This window comes from Pongo abelii, chromosome 10, assembly GCF_028885655.2.
Source record: "Pongo abelii isolate AG06213 chromosome 10, NHGRI_mPonAbe1-v2.0_pri, whole genome shotgun sequence".
NCBI classification, from domain to species: Eukaryota; Metazoa; Chordata; class Mammalia; order Primates; family Hominidae; genus Pongo; species Pongo abelii.
The window spans coordinates 60,794,697-60,813,449 of record NC_071995.2 but is presented as its reverse complement, the minus strand read 5'-3'; the positions used below and the strand labels follow the sequence as shown (position 1 = coordinate 60,813,449).

General features: G+C 44.1%; 1 protein-coding gene and 1 long non-coding RNA gene across 3 annotated transcripts in view; both read left to right on the top strand.

Moving 5' to 3' along the window:
• The window catches only part of PPM1H (protein phosphatase, Mg2+/Mn2+ dependent 1H), a 291,476-nt gene that overhangs the window by 193,093 nt on the left and 79,630 nt on the right, over nt 1-18,753 (top strand). For both annotated transcript variants that reach the window (XM_002823467.6, XM_054527337.2), the window contains exon 5: nt 4,694-4,778. In XM_002823467.6, coding sequence (XP_002823513.4) covers nt 4,694-4,778 — 85 coding nt within the window. The remainder of the gene's footprint in view (nt 1-4,693; nt 4,779-18,753) is intronic.
• Nucleotides 4,785-15,350, top strand: LOC134759510 (uncharacterized). Its single transcript, XR_010135784.1, has 2 exons — nt 4,785-10,422; nt 10,542-15,350. It is a non-coding gene; the product is annotated as an uncharacterized LOC134759510 (long non-coding RNA).

The window sequence follows — 18,753 nt, the reverse complement described above, 5'->3', positions numbered from 1 at the left end:
TATCTATTTAAGAAAGTAATGAACTAGGCTTGCCCTGGCAGTCATATTGTAATGGAACGCAGATACCTCATTGTGTGTGAATTTGAAATTAAAGAACAAAGTAAACATGGTGGGCTGCTACCATTGCTGCCCCCTCCCTGTCTTGCCCACTAAGGAGAGAGGCACTGCCTTGTTTCCCCTTGTATTTCAAGGCGCTTCTCAGTGGCGACTCAGCCGGAACACTGTCCTCTTAAGCCTGCTGTCTTTCTGCAAAACCAACAAAAAGGCGTATGGATTTGTAAGGGCTCGGACTATAAGTTATATAATATTGCTACTAAGAAAAGTCTTATGTAGGGCCCTCATTTCTGGATTCTTCTGTTCCTCCACTCAAGTCCAGCTCCTTCTTCATCTATTTAGCCATTTATCCATCAGCAAGCAATTGTTGCACATCTGGCACGTGCCAGGCACTGAGCACTGGAGATTCAGAGACAGCGACATAGACTCTTCCTGGAAAATATCCACAGGATAGTTCAAGACAGCCATGGAAGCCAACAGTCATAGCAAGCACTGGTAAGGGTACAGCTAGGCATAGACACCACGGGGTCACAGAGAAGGGCATGGAGGGTAGGCAGGAGGACAGCAGAAGTCGTTCTGAGCTGACTCAGAGAAATGGGCTAACCGTGAGAAGGAAGAAGCCGTGTGAAGGAAGTAGCAAGAGTGAGGCTAAAGCAAGAAATACAGGCAAGAACCAGATAATAAAGGAAACTGGAAAAGCCGGGAAGCCATCACAGGGCTTTCGGTAAGACATGTGGCATGATGAGAGCGGTGCTTTAACATCACCTTTGTGACCCTATGAAGCACGGGGCAGAGGAGGGCAGAACAGGGGCTAAGCAGTGGATAGCTCCTGAGTCACGCAGATAAGCTCTGATGGAAACCAGAAGCAAGGCACTAGCAGGAATCAAGGAAAGAGAGGGATTCTTGTGCTGCTGAGGAGGTGAAATCTACATACCTGGGTGCCTATTTGGACATGTGGGGTGAGAAAAGGGAGGAGTCTAGAATGGCTGTCTGTCTTCTGGGACGAGCAACTGGGTGGAAAATTGTGTGGTTCCCGGAGATAGAGAATGCTAGAAGACAGATTTGGGAGGGGCTGGGGACAGGATCATTAATTTTGAACCTTATTAAGTATGAAATGCCAGTGAATATATCGAAGTGGATATATCTGTTGGCAGTTGGCTGTTCCAGGCCGAGCACAACAGAGATATGTGGGCTAGAAGGGTTGTCTGGACTCACCAGCGTGTGTCGTTGTTGGAGCTGTTTATCCATTCAGTAAATATTAAGAGTATACACTCAGGGCTATCTTTGTGAGCATGCAACCTGTGCACCACACAGGGCCCTGCTCTCAGAAGGACTTAACATTTGGTGTAATGCTCTGCTGTGGCTGTCTTGAAATTCTCCATTTTTTTTATCAGGGGGCCCTGTGTTTTTATTTTGCACTGGACCCTGAAATTACATAGCCCTGCCTTCAATGGCCTGGCACTGTGTGCAATAGTAGGGCTGCAGTGTTGATCAAGACAGGCATGGTTCTTGTCCAGCTTACAGGCTAGCATGGAAAGCAGACAGTTAAGTAATCAATTATAAAATGTGATGAGTTCTGTATTAAGAGAGGGACCAGGCTAAGGGAACATGTATGGAGGGATAGGGATCTAACCTAACCTAACCTTGGCGGCTGAGGATTTAGGGAATGAGAGCACCCAGGGAGAATAGTGAGACAGAATCCTAGTCCACAACACCAAAGAAGGGACGGAGAAGTTGGAGAGAGAATGTCCTGGGAGTTAGGAGGGAAACCAGGAGAAGAAGTTGTATCCCTGGTGCCAGGGTTAGGAGACAGATGCTGCCTGGGAGATCAGAACGATGGCATGCCCAAGGGATGTAGCAACAAAAGGGCCATTTGTTGACTCAGGTGACAGTAGCTGGGTGTAGAGGGAGGCAAGAAGTTAATTTACCTCTGAGGGATCCATGGGAGGTAAGGAAGTAGATAGACCCTGAGTGTAGATTATTATCAATTTCTGAGGCTTAGGTTCTTAGGAAAGAAAAAAGGACATTTCGAAGGTGGAGTTTGGATTAGGAGAGTATCATCTGTTTGGTTTTGGTTTTACTTTGATTTTAAACAGAATGCTTTAGCATGGTTTTGTTCTATGGGCAGAGATCCAGTGGAAAGAGAGGTCAGAAATACAGGAGTGGGAGTAACTGACATTGGGAGAACCCCGAGGTGTGGGAAGTGACAGAGACGAGCTCTGGTCAGGAAGAGAAGAGGAAAAGATAGCTGAGGAGCAGTGAGTGTCTAGCTGAAGGCCCCTCTTTCCTCTGTAAAATCTACCCCATGTGACTTGGTTAAGTGAACATCTGCTGCCTTTTAGTTCTTTTCTCTTCCTGCCTTAAATTCAAGGAACAGTTTCTTCTAAGTTCTTTCATCTGCTCCTTTAATCAGCAAACATTCACTGGGCCCCTGCTTTGTGACAGGCATGACCTAAGCCTTTGGCATTACCAGGCCCCTGAGCTCCTGACACTCAGGTCCTAGAGGAGATGCTTCCATGGCCTGATTGGGCATCGCTGGCTCTTCCCAGTCCATCCCTGGGAATTCAACCACAATTCAGGGGCCGTGCAGAAAAAGAGCAAAAAGTTAAGAGTAGCTTTAGGCAAAATCTTGAAAGAGGAGATTACCTTTGGAATTTATCCCATGATAACTTTCACTCCAGCTCCCCAGATTCTCAGGGCCCCTCTAGATCCTGTAAGATTAGGCCCAAACCTAGAATTTCCTGACCCCGCCCCCTTTCAAATTCTCCTGTGTTTCTCCATCCTGCCAAAACTCCTACTCCCTTATTATAGTCATACTCACCTGGTAATTAGAACAAAGACCATTGGAATTAATTCACACTGATTTGTGAATGGTGGATAACACCTTAGTGGGGGTGGGGTAATAGTGATTGCATTTTACAAGTGGCTCCTGTTTATAAGAAGGAATCTTTAACTTGTCATATTTCAGACAGCATAATAAAAGTGATAATGAGTACTATAAGAGGCCTCATCTTCTCACAGTCAGTTCCCCTAAACTTTTCCATTTTCTCACAGCTTCCACTGTTTTTTTTTTCCTAGAGTCATAAGTTCTCTAAAGCCCCTAAGATTTTTGTCATCACTCCTTCCCTTCCTGGATACGCTGCCTGCCCCCCCGCTGCCCCCTGCCCCCCCGCCGCCCCCTGCCCCCCCGCCGCCCCCTGCCCCCCCGCCGCCCCCTGCCCCCCCGCCGCCCCCTGCCCCGACCCCCCACTTTCCCATTTCTATGACAGCAGCAACTAGGGCACAGGTGGTGAGGGGTTGGGGGTGGGGTCATGACAGCTGCAGCCATTTATAGGGATTGTTTCCAAGTCAGGAACTGCCTCTGCACTGGGAGAGAGGGATGCCCAGAGGCTTCTTGGCACAAAGAATGCAGCCTCCCTAGAATGAAGGAGGCATCCACTCAGATCTGAGCTGATCGAAGGCATTTCCCATGTTGGTGGCTCCTCACTGAGAAGCATGTCAGGTCTCAGGTCTCTAGCTCCCTGATGCCTGGGAGCTGTTGGGTTCATATAGAATGCAATTCCCCAAGCCACTTCCATTTGTTGTAGAAATGGCAACATTCTGCCACAACCGATCGATAGCTGAAAAGTGGCTGTCAGGAACCACTTTGGAATCAGAAGGTCTGAGAACAGGAGACACCGCTGGGAATAGACCCGGGAAAGGTTGCTCATGGTTATCGATCCTGCAGCCTCTCCTATAGACATCTGCTCTGGGGAACGCTCTTCCCTCAAAAGTCCTTGACTGGGCAATAGCTCTTAGATACATTTTTTGGAGTGTATGAGTTTCCTGAGCCTTGAGATGAGTGGTTTTGCTTTTTTTTTCCCCTGGACCCAGGATGTCACCCTAGAAACTCGATAGTGTAGGCCACACATTCTCAGACATTGATGTGCTTATGAATCACCAGGGGATCTTATTACAATGCAGATTCTGATGCAGTAATCTCAGGGTGGAACCTGAGATTCTGCATTTCTAACAAGCTCTCAGCTGAAGCCAATGCTGCTGGCCCACAGCATCATTTGAGTAACAGGGATCTAGAGCTGCACTGTCAAATACATTCAACACTAGCCATATGTGACTGCTTAAATTTAAAGCTAAGTTCATTAAACTTCAATAAAATGAAAAATTCAGTTCCTTGCCTGCATTAACCACAGTTTAAGTCCTTAGTACCCACATGTGGTTAGTGCCTGCCATATTGGACTGCACAGACAAAAACATTACCATGATCACAGAAGGTGCTATTGGATAACCCTGGGCTATAGCAAGACTCTGTTGCATCATTCATTCATTCATCCATCCGTCCATTTATTCACTAAGCATTTGTTATACGCCAAGAAGTATGCTTGGGGCTGGAGCATTAAGGCACACTTCCAGCTAGCAGAAAACGTAAACATAAGCTAACTAGAATGCAATGCGCTTAAAAGAGAGATGCCTCTCTCATATGGTGAGGGATTCAGAGCTGGGAACGGTGAACTCTGCCATGCAAGTGGGAAAACAAAAACATCTCTTGGCATTTCATGTGTGATCTGAACCAAGCAATGGTTGTAACAGAATCAGAGCATTTATGGGATTGGCTACTGACAATGCATTTTCACCATTTCAGGGCCATAATCATCAGAAATGGAGAAATTATCCCCATGTCTTCAGAATTTACCCCTGAGACGGAGCGCCAGCGACTTCAGTACCTGGTAAGAGTCATCTAGGCTTGGCAGAGGGCAGTGGCATCAGGGATGGCATCGGAGCTGTTCTGGAGGAACACGTTGCTACTGACATGGGAGCAGGCTCACCGCATTGAAATGACATATGGTATTAACTCCCCCCCACACACCTTCTGGATTACACATCCTGGCTCCGTGTGTGACGACACACTCCACCTCCGTGAATTTATTATTGCGGCTGATTTTCTCCCATCTGTGACCAATTGAAGACATGGTGTGCTCTGGTTTTTTTGTTTTTTTTTTTTTTTTAATGGCTTCTTATGTACAATGTGAAATGCAGTTTTGAAAAACACAGATACCTTCTTCCATGGCCCGCTACTCACTTTAACTCAAACAGGGAACTTGGTCTGATTCCCGTTGTGAGGAAGAATCTGCCCACATGGCAGCTCTAAGGTCTCTGCTGACACGCCACTACTTCATGCTCAGATATGAAGTCTTACAGGCCCTTTGGGAAAGGTGCAGGTGTCAGAAAATCTGTTTCTATCCTGAAAATAAGTTCTCTATGTAGATTATTCTCTTTGGAATGAAATTATGAGCGGGCTCAGTTTTCTGGGAAACAGAATAGACTCACTTCCTTGTCTTCAAATTCCAGGGACAAGGGTATTAGGCTTAGAATCTTGGTTTAAAGTGACTCTGATAATCATCCCAGGGGACCTTGGGGCAGATACCTCTAGGGACTAACCCTGTGAATCGTACTTCTGTGGATGAAATATTTTCTCACCAACTGGATTTCTTTGTAGACAACACAGCTAAAGTAGTGCCCATCTGCTCTTAGGAAAGAATTGATCCAGGCTACTCAAAAAGGACTTTGTTTGCATCTCTGCATTTCAGTATGTGTGGTCAGGATTTAATTAATTTGGTTGATTTAGAAAGTAGCTCTGCACTTTCCTTCCATTCCCACGTCTGTGTTTTCGTTCATTTTATTCTATGAACTGTGTCGCTTTAACTACTTATTTGGTGTATAAGACAGCAGGAATCCAAAATGATTGTAAAAACAGTACTTCAATCTTTCACCTACTGTTGCTTTCTAACCTTTGTGGTGGTGTCTTAAGCTGATAAACTTGAAAACCACTACTAGGGAATCCAGGCTTCAGACTTCGTCATTTTCTTTGGTAGTCTGGGCCGGTGGAAAGGACCCCACCGCAGCCTTCAGATCTTCATTCTGGCCCCAGCTGTGTTACCAGCTGGACAGTTATGTGCAAGTTTCTTAACCTTTTCTGACCTCAGTTTATCACTTGTGAAGTGGAGAGCTAGATGATAGGGTCACCAAGGGCCTCTGAGCTGCAAGGGTCCCTCCAAGTAGAATTCATTACAGCTGGCCTCTCTGCCACCTGTCTGGCTTTCTCTACTCTATTCCACAAGGCTATCCAAGTGACCTTATTACCCACCTTGTCACTCCCTTGTCTAAAGGCCTTTGGCTCCCTGCAATTTACAGAATGCAGACCGCCCTTCTTGGCCTTCCTGGAATCCTGGCCCGTGCCCACCTCTCCAGTCCTATCTCACCACTGCCACCAGGCATCCCATGCTCCAGCCACAGAGAACTACCTTCCATTTCCAGGACATATCATGATTTCTCTGATCTCTGACCCCCATGCCTTTGGAAGTATGGTCTGCCTGGATGGCCTTTTCTTTCTTTTCTGTTAGGAAAACTCCTCTTCATTCTTTGAGACCCCAGCACAAATATCACTTCTTCTGCAAAGTGTCCCCTAATCCTCCTAGGGAGTCAGTCCCCAGTGCTTGTACCACAGCTTCCAGATCCCTGCAGTGTGGCTCTCAGCATATGGTGTTGCTTGTTCAGGTCTCTCCCACTCTTCAGACTGAGTTCTGGAGGGCAGGCCACTTTCCTTAGTCACCTCATATTGCCAGTATTCAACACAGCACCTGGCACAGAGGAGGTATAGAACCAGTATCTGTTTACTGAATGAAAGATTTAAAAACAGGCTGGGCACGGTGGCTCATGCCTGTAATCCCAGCACTTTGGAAGGCTGAGGTGGGAGGATCGCTTGAGCCCAGGAGTTCAAGACCAGTCTGGGCAACATGGCAAAATACTGTCTCTACAAAACAAATGAAAAAAAAAAAAAATTAGCCAGGCATGGCGGTGTGTGCCTGTAGTCCCAGCTACTCAGAAGGCTGAAGTGGGAGGATCACTTGAGCCCAGAAGGCAGAGGTTGCAGTGAACCGAGACTGCACTACTGCACTCCTGGGGCAGCCTAGGTAACAGAGTGAGACCTTGTCTCTTAAAAAAAAAAAAAAAATTAAAAACAATATTCATATTGACTTCTAGATCATTACCAAACAGTCCTTTCTCTTCTGCCCTCCGCCCAAACATTTCACAGCAGGGTATGAAGCCTTTGCCTCCCTTGCCTCTATTATATCCTATCCTCACCTTCCGTTGTTTTTTTGTTTTTTGTTTTGAGACAGGGTTTCACTCTGTCATCCAGTCTAGACTGTAGTAGCACAACCATGGCTCACTGTGGCCTCAACCTCCTAGGCCCAACAAATCCTCCTACCTCAGCCTCTGTTTAGCTAGGACTACAGGTGCGCCACCATGCCTGGCTAATTAACTTTTTCTTTTGTAGAGATGGGGGGTCTCACTGTGTTGCCAGGGCTGGTGTTAAACTCCTGGACTCAAGCAATCCTCTCGCCTCAGCCTCCCAAATTGCTGGGGGTTACAAGCGTGAGCCACCATGCACAGCCCACCTCCTGCTCTTTATTGAAACCCATTTCCTATTCAGGTTTCTGTTTTCCTACGAGAGGCAATGAATAATAAGTTAACTTTTTGCACTTTCTGTTTTAAAATGATTTCATCTTTTCATGTTACAAGAATGGACCTGGGAGGTTAACTTGGTTGGCGGAAGTATAGGAATGCTGACATTTTCAGATTCCCAAATGTCAGCGGTATATTTCAGGATGGTTGAAATAAGATGCATGTGGCTTCAGATCTCAGCTTTGTCACGTAAGTGTATGTAATTTCCACAGGGAACTTCAGTGACTCCCAATTTCTTCAACAGTAATGGGATAGAAAACTTCAGAAGGCTGTGTAAGGACTAATACATGCCGTACTGTTTTGTGACACACAGTACTACTCATTTAGCTATTGTTTGAAGAATTAAAGTCTTACCACTACAAATCTGTCTTCGTCTGTTTGGGCTGCTGTAGCAAAAAACCATAAACTGGGTAGTTGATAAACTACAGAATTAATTTCTCACAGATCTGGAGGCTGGGAAGTCCAACATCAAGTTACTGGTAGAGTCAAGGTCTGGTGAGGGCTCTACTTCCTGATTTGTATATGGCAGTCTTTTTTTTTATTTTCTTTAAAAAAAAAAAAAATCATGTGGCAGAAGGGACAAGGATGCTCCCTGGAGCCTCTTTTATAAGGGATCTAATCCCATTTATGAGGGCTCTACCCTCATGACCTAATCACTTCCCAAAGGCCCCACATCTAAATACCATCACATTGGGGATTTGGCTTCAACATGTGAGTTTTGGGGAGATACATTCAGTCGGTAGCAAAGATCCCACTGGCCTGCAAACCAGGGTAATTTTTTTTCTCGTTTTTATTTAAGAACCATTTCTAACATTGCTAAGATTAATGCATAATTTGGTGTCGCTCTTAAACAATCAGTATGGACACTATTAGTCCACAGAACCAAACCTAATGTCTGAATTTTTAAAAGGTAAGAATGCTGCTCATATCCTTTTTAATCCTTACTCCTAAATCAAATGGGTTACTCTGGTTTATAACTAAAAACATTTCTCCTCAGACATCAGGAGTTTAAATAATCAGAACATAAAATACCCTGAGTTAGAATATTCATAGCATAAAATAATCTTATGGTGAAATCTTTATGGTAAATATTGGAGGGAATTAGAGATTAATAGTGTAAAATCTTGAAAATAGTATCGGCCAGGCATGGTGGCTCACACCTGTAATCCTAGCACTTTGAGAGGCCAAGGTGGGCAGATCACAAGGTCAGGAGTTCGAGACCAGCCTGGCCAACGTGGTGAAACCCCATCTCTACTAAAAATACCAAAAAAAATTAGCTAGGTGTGGTGGCACGTGCCTCTAATCCCCGCTACTCAAGAGGCTGAGGCAGGAGAATTGCTTGAACCCGGGAGGCGGAGGTTGCGGTAAGCCGAGATCGTGCCACTGCAACTCCAGCCTGGGCAACAGAGCAAGACTCCATCTTGGCAGGGAGTGGGGTGGAGAAAATAGTATCAACTATGAGAGGAAAATAGGAGTGTGATGTGGATTTCTCCCAGCCCAGCCCAGTCATGAGTCATGTGACCTCTAGCTTCCCCTCACACTATGTCTCTGAATCTCCTTTCTTCCTGAATGAAATGGGTAGCAATACTTCCTTTTAGGTACTCACAACATGCTCAGAAATTAAAATGAAAAGTAATTGCATGGTAATATAAAATACAGTATACTGTGTTATAATTTTAAGTGCATGTAATCCTACTGATTCATTATTTTAAACATTCATTCCCTTGAATGATCACAAAATAGTTTAGTACAATGATAGTTGTATCATCTTCCTTAACGTGGCCTCAGCAGTTAGTAGTCACTGAAAAATTAACGGTGTATTCCTTGTTCTTAGGGTAAATCAAATTTTATATTTAGGGTATATGAAGAAACATCTATGATAGAGTCATTAAAACTTCTGGGTCCCCATCCTGGCTAACACGGTGAAACCCTGTCTCTACTAAAAATACAAAAAAATTAGCCAGGCGTAGTGGCGGGCACCTGTAGTCCCAGCTACTCGGGAGGCTGAGGCAGGGGAATGGCGTGAACCTGGGAGGCAGAACTTGCAGTGAGCCGAGATCACGCCACTGCCCTCCAGCCTGGGCGACAGAGCGAGACTCCGTCTCAAAAAAAAAAAAAAAAAAAAAATGTTGGGTCCCTAGCCACTTGCATTGAGCAGATGTCTGCAGTCCCAGGTCTGTTTGACTTGTAGAAATGGTTAATGCTTTTCTTGCTAGTGAAGAAGGTGGCCAGAGTCCTTTCTACATGAACCATTTTGATCCACATCAAAGAGGAATGTTCAGTGTTCTTGGTATGCACAGTCTGGACATTCGGGGATTATGGAACTGGAAGCAGATTACAAGATGATGGATGTGGCAGGCACATTAATTTTGTTTGGTCTTGCATTCTGACCTCAGAGCGCCCTTCATGTGGCTCTCTGGGTAATGTGAACTTTGTTTCATAGATTCTCAGGCAGGGTGATTAATTGAGCAGGCTTGAGGGTTTGACATGTTCACACAGAATGTGGCAGGTGTGTGATGAGGAGTTCAAGGGACGGGCACTCTTGCCTCAGCACCAGGGAGAGCTGATGATCCTGCAGTCGTGACTAATCCTTGCTCTTCTGTTGCTGGGTTTTGTTTTTAAGGTTTCCATGGTGATTGAAATAAAATATTTAAGGGGCTTCACCAAGCTGGACAGAATGTTTTGGTGGAGTCAAGGCGCAGATAGGAGGGAAGGGCGTCTGGTTGATGGACATTTCACAACAGATTTTACTGTTCTGATGCTGTGGCCTCAAGGAAATCACCCCTACCTTTGCTTCAGGTCACAGCCAGAAATGGATCTCCCTCAGGAGACATCCATAGCCCTGAGGTATGAGGGTGATGGTTTTCCCTCCATTCTGCCGGGACATATTTATAAACTCTGATTTGATTACATTAAGTTGTGCCGGTGTCATCATATCTTCAAATAACGTACTTCTGTCCTTGCAGAATAATCCAAGTTTGCAGCTGTTTTTCATCAAGGGCAGTGTATAGAAGAGATGAACGTGGGTTTCAAGTACATATTTGATGAACACAAGTGCAACATTATCTGAGGTGATTTCTTGCAGTGTCCTTGGAACTACCCCCAGCTCTCAACGCCGAGCCGGGTTCTGTTTGTCTGCTGTTTCCCTGGTGCTGCTTGGCTCTCTGGGATTTTTCCTGCTCAAGAGTTGTCTCCAGAAAAGTACTCCTTAAGCCTGAACCTGCTTTCAAGACAGGAGGCTATAATTGGGGAGGTTCAAGTGTGCTGGTGGGTCAAAATGACAGGTGCACCACCTTGGCATCCCACCTAACCTTGAGAGCAGGTGGCTAGACCCAGCAAGCCTGGCTTTATTCAAAAAAAGACAGTTTCACCATCTCTGTGCTTTGCTCCTTAGGAGAATGTCTGAGTCATAAAAAAAATCCACTCCAGTCCCACCTACTTCCTCATTTAACCCCTTTTCGTAAAACGGCATATGAGGTTCAAATTTTCTAATTATAAAATGGCAGACTAAAAGCTATTGTGGCATTTTTTCTGTTTACAGTAGGTCCCCTGGATCATGTAGAAATTTAAATGTGAACTTCTCTTAAAATCTTCATAAACCAGGCAGAATTTTATTCGTATTCAATTCTGTAATAGCTTATGTATACAAGCTTGATTCTTGTTACTTTGAGATTTTTGACAACAAGTTAAGAACAGAGCTCTTCATGAAAGAATCCAACCTATACATATTTGGGTCTCAGCCATTTCACATTTTTTTCTAACCCAAACCAAAATATTCTATTCCTGCACTGTAAATCAGGCAGCCAGCCTTGGCTCTGGAAAAGCTGTCTCATTTGACTGTTAGCGTGACTGTTAGTGATCACCAGTGGCTTGGCTGACATTATTAATTTCATTTCATTCTTGACCTTAGACTTTCTATCTTGATAAATCATCTTGAATTGCAAGGCTTCCAATGCTCTTCTCGTATAATCTGATGAGATTTTCCCCCTCTAAGGGCAAGAAAAAGGAGAGATTACTCAATTAAAAAAAAAAAAAAGATTTGTATTGTACACAGAAAATTCTTATTTTGATTACTTTCTCTCAAATGCTGTGAGGTCTGAACATTTAAAAAATTAATTAATGTATAAGTTTTAGGTAGAGGATTCTAGTTTTTAGTCAGAGAACTTTACAAAAGATTTTCTGTCGTGGAATCTGCCATCTCATTTATCTTATTTAACACATAAGTATTCTTATTTTCCACATTCTGCTGATGAGGGTGGAAATTGGAACAACTCCTTTGAAAAAGAGTTTGGCAGTCTCCCTAAAGTTGAAAGTGCTGTGGTCCAGCAGTGTTACTCCTAAGTGTGTACCTAACAGAAATGTGTACGAATGTTCACCCAAAGACCAGAGCGTGCATAGCAGCACTGTTTGTAACAGCTTAAACGGGAAACTTTCATGCGCGTCCATGTGAAGAGACCACCAAACAGGCTTTGTGTGAGCAATAAAGCTGTTTATTTCACCTGGATGCAGGTGGGCTGAGTCCGAAAAGAGAGTCAGCGAAGGGAGATAGGGGTGGGGCCGTTTTATAGGATTTGGGTAGGTAATGGAAAATTACAGTCAAAGGGGAGTTGTTCTCTGGTGGGCAGAGTGGGGGTCACAAGGTGCTCAGTGGGGGAGCTTTTGAGCCAGGATGAGCCAGGAGAAGGAATTTCACAAGACAATGTCATCAGTTAAGGCAGGAACAGGTCATTTTCACTTGGAATGTCATCAGTTAAGGCAGGAACCGGCCATCTGGATGTGTACATGCAGGTCACAGGGGATATGATGGCTTATCTGAATGCCCTTGGAAAATAGAATGGGTAAATAAATAATGAAATAGTCACAGGATGGAATTAATGTACAGCACGGAGAATGAGCAAGTGGCAATTACACACGATGTGGATGAATTTCGCAGACTTAATACCCAGCAAAGAAGGCATCCTGTAGGATTTCAGATGAAGCACAGAAACAGGCAAGGCCAGTCTTGAAGTTGGAATAGTGTCCGTTTGGGGCAGTGGCAGTGATTGGATGGGATCCTGATGATGGGGTGCTGGTCCCAGGATGCTGGTAATGTTCTTTCTTGATCTGGATGCCAGCTACACAGGTGTGTTCAATTTGTGAAACTTCATCAGCTTGTATGCGTATGAGAAGAGCACTTTACCACATATAATTCACTGAAAAGTTTAAGTAGTTTCACTTTATTTAACTCTATGTATCCTTTCTTTAACTGCACATTACCCTTTGCAGGAGGGGCCATCTTTGGTGCCAGTGTCTGCACTCCTGCCTCCTCTCTGCGCCACTGTCTTCTCTCCTAGGAGTACCTCCAAATGCCGTGCTGTCTCCCACTTCCCAGCCTTTGCTGTGACCACACTTGCCCTAGAGCTCTTGCCTGACCAACTCTTAAGCTCCTTTGCAGATTCTCTCTGATCCTCTTCGGTGTGTGACCCACTCTGTTCCTTGGTCCCTGTGAATGGCTCCATTTCTGCCTGTAAGCCGTCCTCAGCCTCCCTCACTCGTGTGTGTCAGCTCTGAGCAGAGGGGCCTCTTTTTGTGTTCTTTGAGCCCCAAACCCCTAGCCCCTGGTACTTAGCATATGTAAGGGCTCAAATGTTAGTTGCATGAATTCCTTTGTCTGGATACCCCAAGCCCTGGGACAGTCTCCTTCTTGGCTGACACTACTCACTGGCCAGCTGACCACAAAGCAACAGGAAAAAAAAAATTATCAAAAGGAGGAAGAAAATGAGGAAGCATTTTGTATTCCCTAGCAAGCAATTTTGAGTAACCTCAAAGCCCCATCTTTGTGTCCACTGGAAGGCTGGTGCTCAGCCCTCCGCTGGAGCCCTGGTCACCTTAGACTCCTCCCATAACCAGGGCTAGTTTCCCTCCCTGGGGTCTGAGTTCCCTGCTTCCAGCTACCCTTTTCTCCTTGCCCTGCTGAGGTGCTCAAAACTCTCCCTGAGCCCAGGAAAGTGGAGCTCAGGGCCATGTGATCTAGAGTGAGACAGCCTTGGGTTCAGGTTGCTCACCTACTCTAGACTTCTGGCCTCCCTCTTCCCTAGTGAGAGGCTTACTGGAAGCTTCTGGAAGGTGCCTCTTCTTCAGGCTTGTTCCCTCCTGTTATGCCTCCATCCCTCAGGGTACTCAGAAACTTTCTTTGGGATGGAGTTGTATTTTTCCACAGTGCAATGCTCATCTCCCTTCTCTTCCTTTGAAACCAGTTTCTGCTCAGGACTAGAGAGGAGAGTGGCCATAAAGACATCCAATTCCCCTACTCCAACTCTGGTGTCCTGCCCTGACACAGTCAGTTATTCCAGCATCCTTTCCTGAGAGGTGTCCTTGTTCCTGGCCAGATATAACCATGTTTGTAAGTTTCCTTTTTTTAGCTGCTCAGATCACTAAGTGATGAGGATATGTCCTATTCTCTTTTTAACAAATCTGTGCTCTTTAGAGTCCCTAAGAGTCTTGATTACCTGCATTTGGTCTTGCTAGGGCAGAGGTTATCAAGCTTTTTCCCCCAGGTGATATTTGTGGCACACACATGAACTTGGGGTATACCTCCACCCTCTCCCCTCATTTAGTGGCATTCTGTTGTGTTTCCTTGAAGGAAAACCTCAAAATTTAGGATTAAAATGGAGGTACAAGAAGAGATACTTTTTTTTTTTTAATCGGAGGGTGGGCTGGTACACTTTAAATTGCATTTTAAGGCTGGGCGTGGTGGCTTACGCCTGTAATCCCAGCACTTTGGGAGGCCAAGGGGAATGGATCACCTGAGGTCCGGAAGTCAAGACCAGCCTGGCCAACATGGTGAAACCCCGTCTCTCCTGAAAATACCAAAATTAGCCGGGCATGGTGGCACATGCCTGTAGTCCCAGCTACTCAGGAGGCTGAGGTTCACTTGAACCTGGGAGGCAGACATTGCAGTGAGCCAAGATTGCATCACTGCACTTTGGCCTGGGCAACAGAGTGAGAATCTGTCTCAAATAATAATAATAATAATAATATTAATAATTGCATTTTAATATCAACTGCTAATTTATAGGTTTCTCATCTGCAGGCTTATTAAGTAAAGAGACAAAGCATTATTATTTAGATATTCTTAGGATTGTAAAATAACATCATGGGGTTTTAAAAACCACATGCAGCCATGCACATGTGTTTTTATGGGAAGACATCTATCAATTTATAAGAAGTTAACTAAATCCAAACTACATGTGTCCAAGATGGTTTTTATACAATATGGGCCTAGTTTTAACTTTTTCAAAAGATTGAAGGCTGTGTTATTTTATAGTTTAAATAATCACTAAGTTGTGATTGTGTAGAACAGGTCAGAATGTCTTGTATTCATTCTTCTAGCAAATACTTATTCAGCACCTTTACTATGTTGGGTGCTATGCTGGGCACTGGAGTAATGTTTTAAAAATGATGAACACATGGCCGGGCATGGTGGCTCATGCCTGTAATCCCAGCACTTTGGGAGGCTGAGGCAGGTGAATCACCTGAGATTAGGAGTTCTAGACCAGCCTGGTCAACATGGTGAAACCCTGTCTCTACTAAAAATACAAAAATTTGCTGGGCATGGTAGTGGGCACCTGTAATCCTAGCTACTCAGGAGGCTGAGGCAGGAGAATTGCTTGAACCCAGGAGGCGGAGGTTGCAGTGAGCCAAGATCGAGCCATTGCATTACAGCCTGGTTGACAAGAGTGAAACTCTGTCTCAAAAAAAAAAGTCAGTAAATTATTAGCAAACTAGCAAATTCCTGCCCCAGCACTTTACAGACTTTGGGCTTATTGCTTATGGTAAATCCAAAGTAAAATCATTTTGAAGACTCAGGACTCCAGAATGCTGACTTGAGCAATGCTTCCAGAGGCACAGACCAGTACAAATGAAGTAATTCTAGCCAGTCATGGTCACTTGAATTCTGGGCAGGCCCTAAGAAGTTTCCAAATCCCCAAGTTGTTTGGCCACTCTGCTTTTGTGGACAAAACATCTCTGTGCTGGCCTGATGGGAATCTGCGGCTGCCACATCCCTGCGTTGGAGCCAGGCCCCTGCCCTGCTTGCCTCTTCTCCAGGATTTTGGCTTTCCCTAAAATTATTAGAACAAGAAGCAGTAACGCTCTTCTCAACAATCTTTTAAAACTTGCTTTAAACACTGGGTTCTCAGAAAACTAATTTTTAGAGGGTTTTTTTTTTTCAAATGAAAGTAATCTGTGTCCAATGGTCAAAATATCCACAATTATGGGTACATTAAAAAGAAAACCCTCAGATAACTTTTTTTAATATTTTGATGACTGTACATGTGTAAACATGTGTGCATATAAGACTATATAAACTTTTATGATTGCACAAAAAGATAGACTAACAAGCATAAATGTTTTCCTCTGAAAACCAACAGGTTTTTACAAATTGTGTGCAGCCATGTATTTTAGCATCTCATTTATCATTAAGCAACCATATGTTTGCTCTGTTTGTACCAAGTTCTTGAGATGAGTTCCTTTAACGCCATTAACTCCATAGGGTTTGACATATGCAACAGCAGTAAGTATTGAATGTGCTGGTAAGGAGGTGGGTGGTGATTTTTTAAAAAAGAGAGAGTGGTAAAAATACATCACAGGTACACATGGAGTACTTATAATTTCTATGGTAAGCATGATTATGACAGAAAATGAATCATGCCACCTGTGCTGTGTCAGCAACAGAGGAAGAAAAATCAGAAGGATGGAGAAATCTAAGAGTGTGGCATCAGTATCAGTGGGGGGGGGGGGGGGTGGGTGAGTATAACAGTATTTCCTCAGGACTAAGACACCTGTTTGTTTTTTAACATATCTGAATTTTATATTTGATTTTTGCTGCCAGCCAGGGGACAGGCATGACATGTCATCTCCTGGACATATATGAACATCAAAAGGGCAGACACCTGCAGGGGTGGAAAAGATTTCCTCACCCATCACAAGGTCCCCCATAACAAAAGGCAAGATAAACAAAAGCATACAAATCTATTTAATATAAGTTTTACATGACACAGGAGACTTTATGAGAAATTGAAGACCTAAAGAAATAGGTAAGCTTTGTATATTTTTATGCTTAAGTTTGAGGAAGACTGGACAGTCATGGAGAAATATAACTGGATAAAGTGGGTATGATCTAATGGGAATAAACTGGGGAGAATTTAGCAAGGCTGTTTGTTCAGATTCTTCTGTATCCCTGTGTCTTCAGAGTTAAAGATGTTTCTTTCCTCTGGATGTAGGGCGGGCACCTCTGGAATGAGGATCCTGTGACCTGCTTCAGGGGAGAGGGACAAGGGGAGGTTGGGAGACTTTCCTGTTTCTGCTGTTTCCTCAAATGCCAAGGTGTGCCATATTTTGGAGTAGAATGTCCTGAGTCCCAACACACCAAACTTTTGTGGGATGGGTGTCCAGCGGCTTGGAAGAAAATCCTGCAGAGAAAAGTGAAGGGCTTGTTAAGCATCACTGGATCCAACTAATTGTGCGGAGGAGTTTGAGGAGGTGTGAATCAGACTCGTTTGGCCGCATTCCTGAAGTGGGAGTCAGAAGTAAGCTGGCTCTAGAGGATTGCAAAGCTGGCTTAAGAACTTCTGCACCCTTAGCTTTGAGGCTTCCAGTGCTGTTGCGGATTACTTAAAAAATGCTGCGTCACTGGTGCTGTCATGAAACACACAACACTTCTATGTGGAAAATTATGAACATTCATGATTCAGAGTTGAAAAATGATGAGAGCAGTTGGATTCTAAATATAAAGGTTTTGGAAACCTTAGCCAACCTACTTCACTTCTATATCCCTTCTTAAATATATATAATAGTGATAGATAATAAAAATGTGTCTAGGTCTCAGCTCTTATGAAAAGGATAAAATTAAAATTTGAAGTGTTAAGAAAGAATTATACATATTTTAATTGGCCACTTTTTTTCTTCCTGAAAGTAATATAATGATGGTGCATCTAATGGCATATATGTTTGATGAAATATCATACCCTGTTGTTATCCTGGGAGAAAGCAAGCAGTTTGTGGAAATCATGAAAGGCTGTGTGTGTGAAGGCGCCTCAGAGTAACATAATGTTTAAGGCCCTTTCAAACCTGCACATCCTCAGAGGGAGAGGGTAGGTGGCCCCTGCAGTTATCAAAGCTGTTGAGGAGTTCCCAACTAACCCGCAGACATCTGCCTCAACAGATCTTCTGACACAGCCGCCCAGGCAAATGGATACCAGCCAAAAAGAGCCCAAGGGTCCCTGGTTTAAAGCACCATCAAAGAGCCCACTCATCCTCCTGTTAGGAGGCAAAGCGCCTGAAATCTCCACACTTACCCTTGTATGGGAGAAGAGATTTCTTACCCATTCATGGCTGATGCCCCTATAACAAAAGACAGATTAACAAGAGAAAAGCAAACAAACTGATTTAATATAAGCTTATGTCACACAGATGTCTTCAGAAATAAAGCCCCAAGGAAACAGGGCAAATTGTATTTTTAGGGACAGTCATACAGAAGTTTGATCAAAGGACAAAAGATCTAATGGTAATAAACTCAGGGGTAGGGGTACTTAGCAAGGCCTGTTTGTTCAGCATCATCTTGGCATCCCTGTGTGATATTTCTTTCCTCTGGGTATGGTGCAGGGCCCCTCTGGAATCGGGTCTTAATGATCTGTTTTCCGGGAAAGGTGAGCTAGGTCTCATGGCTTACTTTAGAGGAGGAGTAAGGGGGATTCTTCCTAGTTTCTATGGCCTGCTTCTACTGTTTCCTCAAATGCCCAGGTACTATGATTTGAGGTAGTGTGTCCTGAACACGAATCACCTTCTTAGACACAGGGTTTGTTAAGAAATGTGCTCAGGAATATCCTTTGGATTCTTACCTGTTAATAATATATATGCATGCCACGTATCTGTATTTACACACACATACACAGCTTTAGTCTGTCTGGTGCTGCTATAACAATACTACAAACTGAGTAATTTATAAAGAACAAAATTTATCACAGTTCTGGGGTCTGGGAAGCCCCAAGATCAAGACACTAGCATCTGGTAAGGGCTTTCTTGCTCTGTTTTCACATGGCAGAAGGTGGAAGGGCAAGAGAGTGAACTCACTCTCACAAGCCCTTTTTTATAGCAGCATTAATTCACGAGGGCTCTACCTTCATGGCCTAAACACCT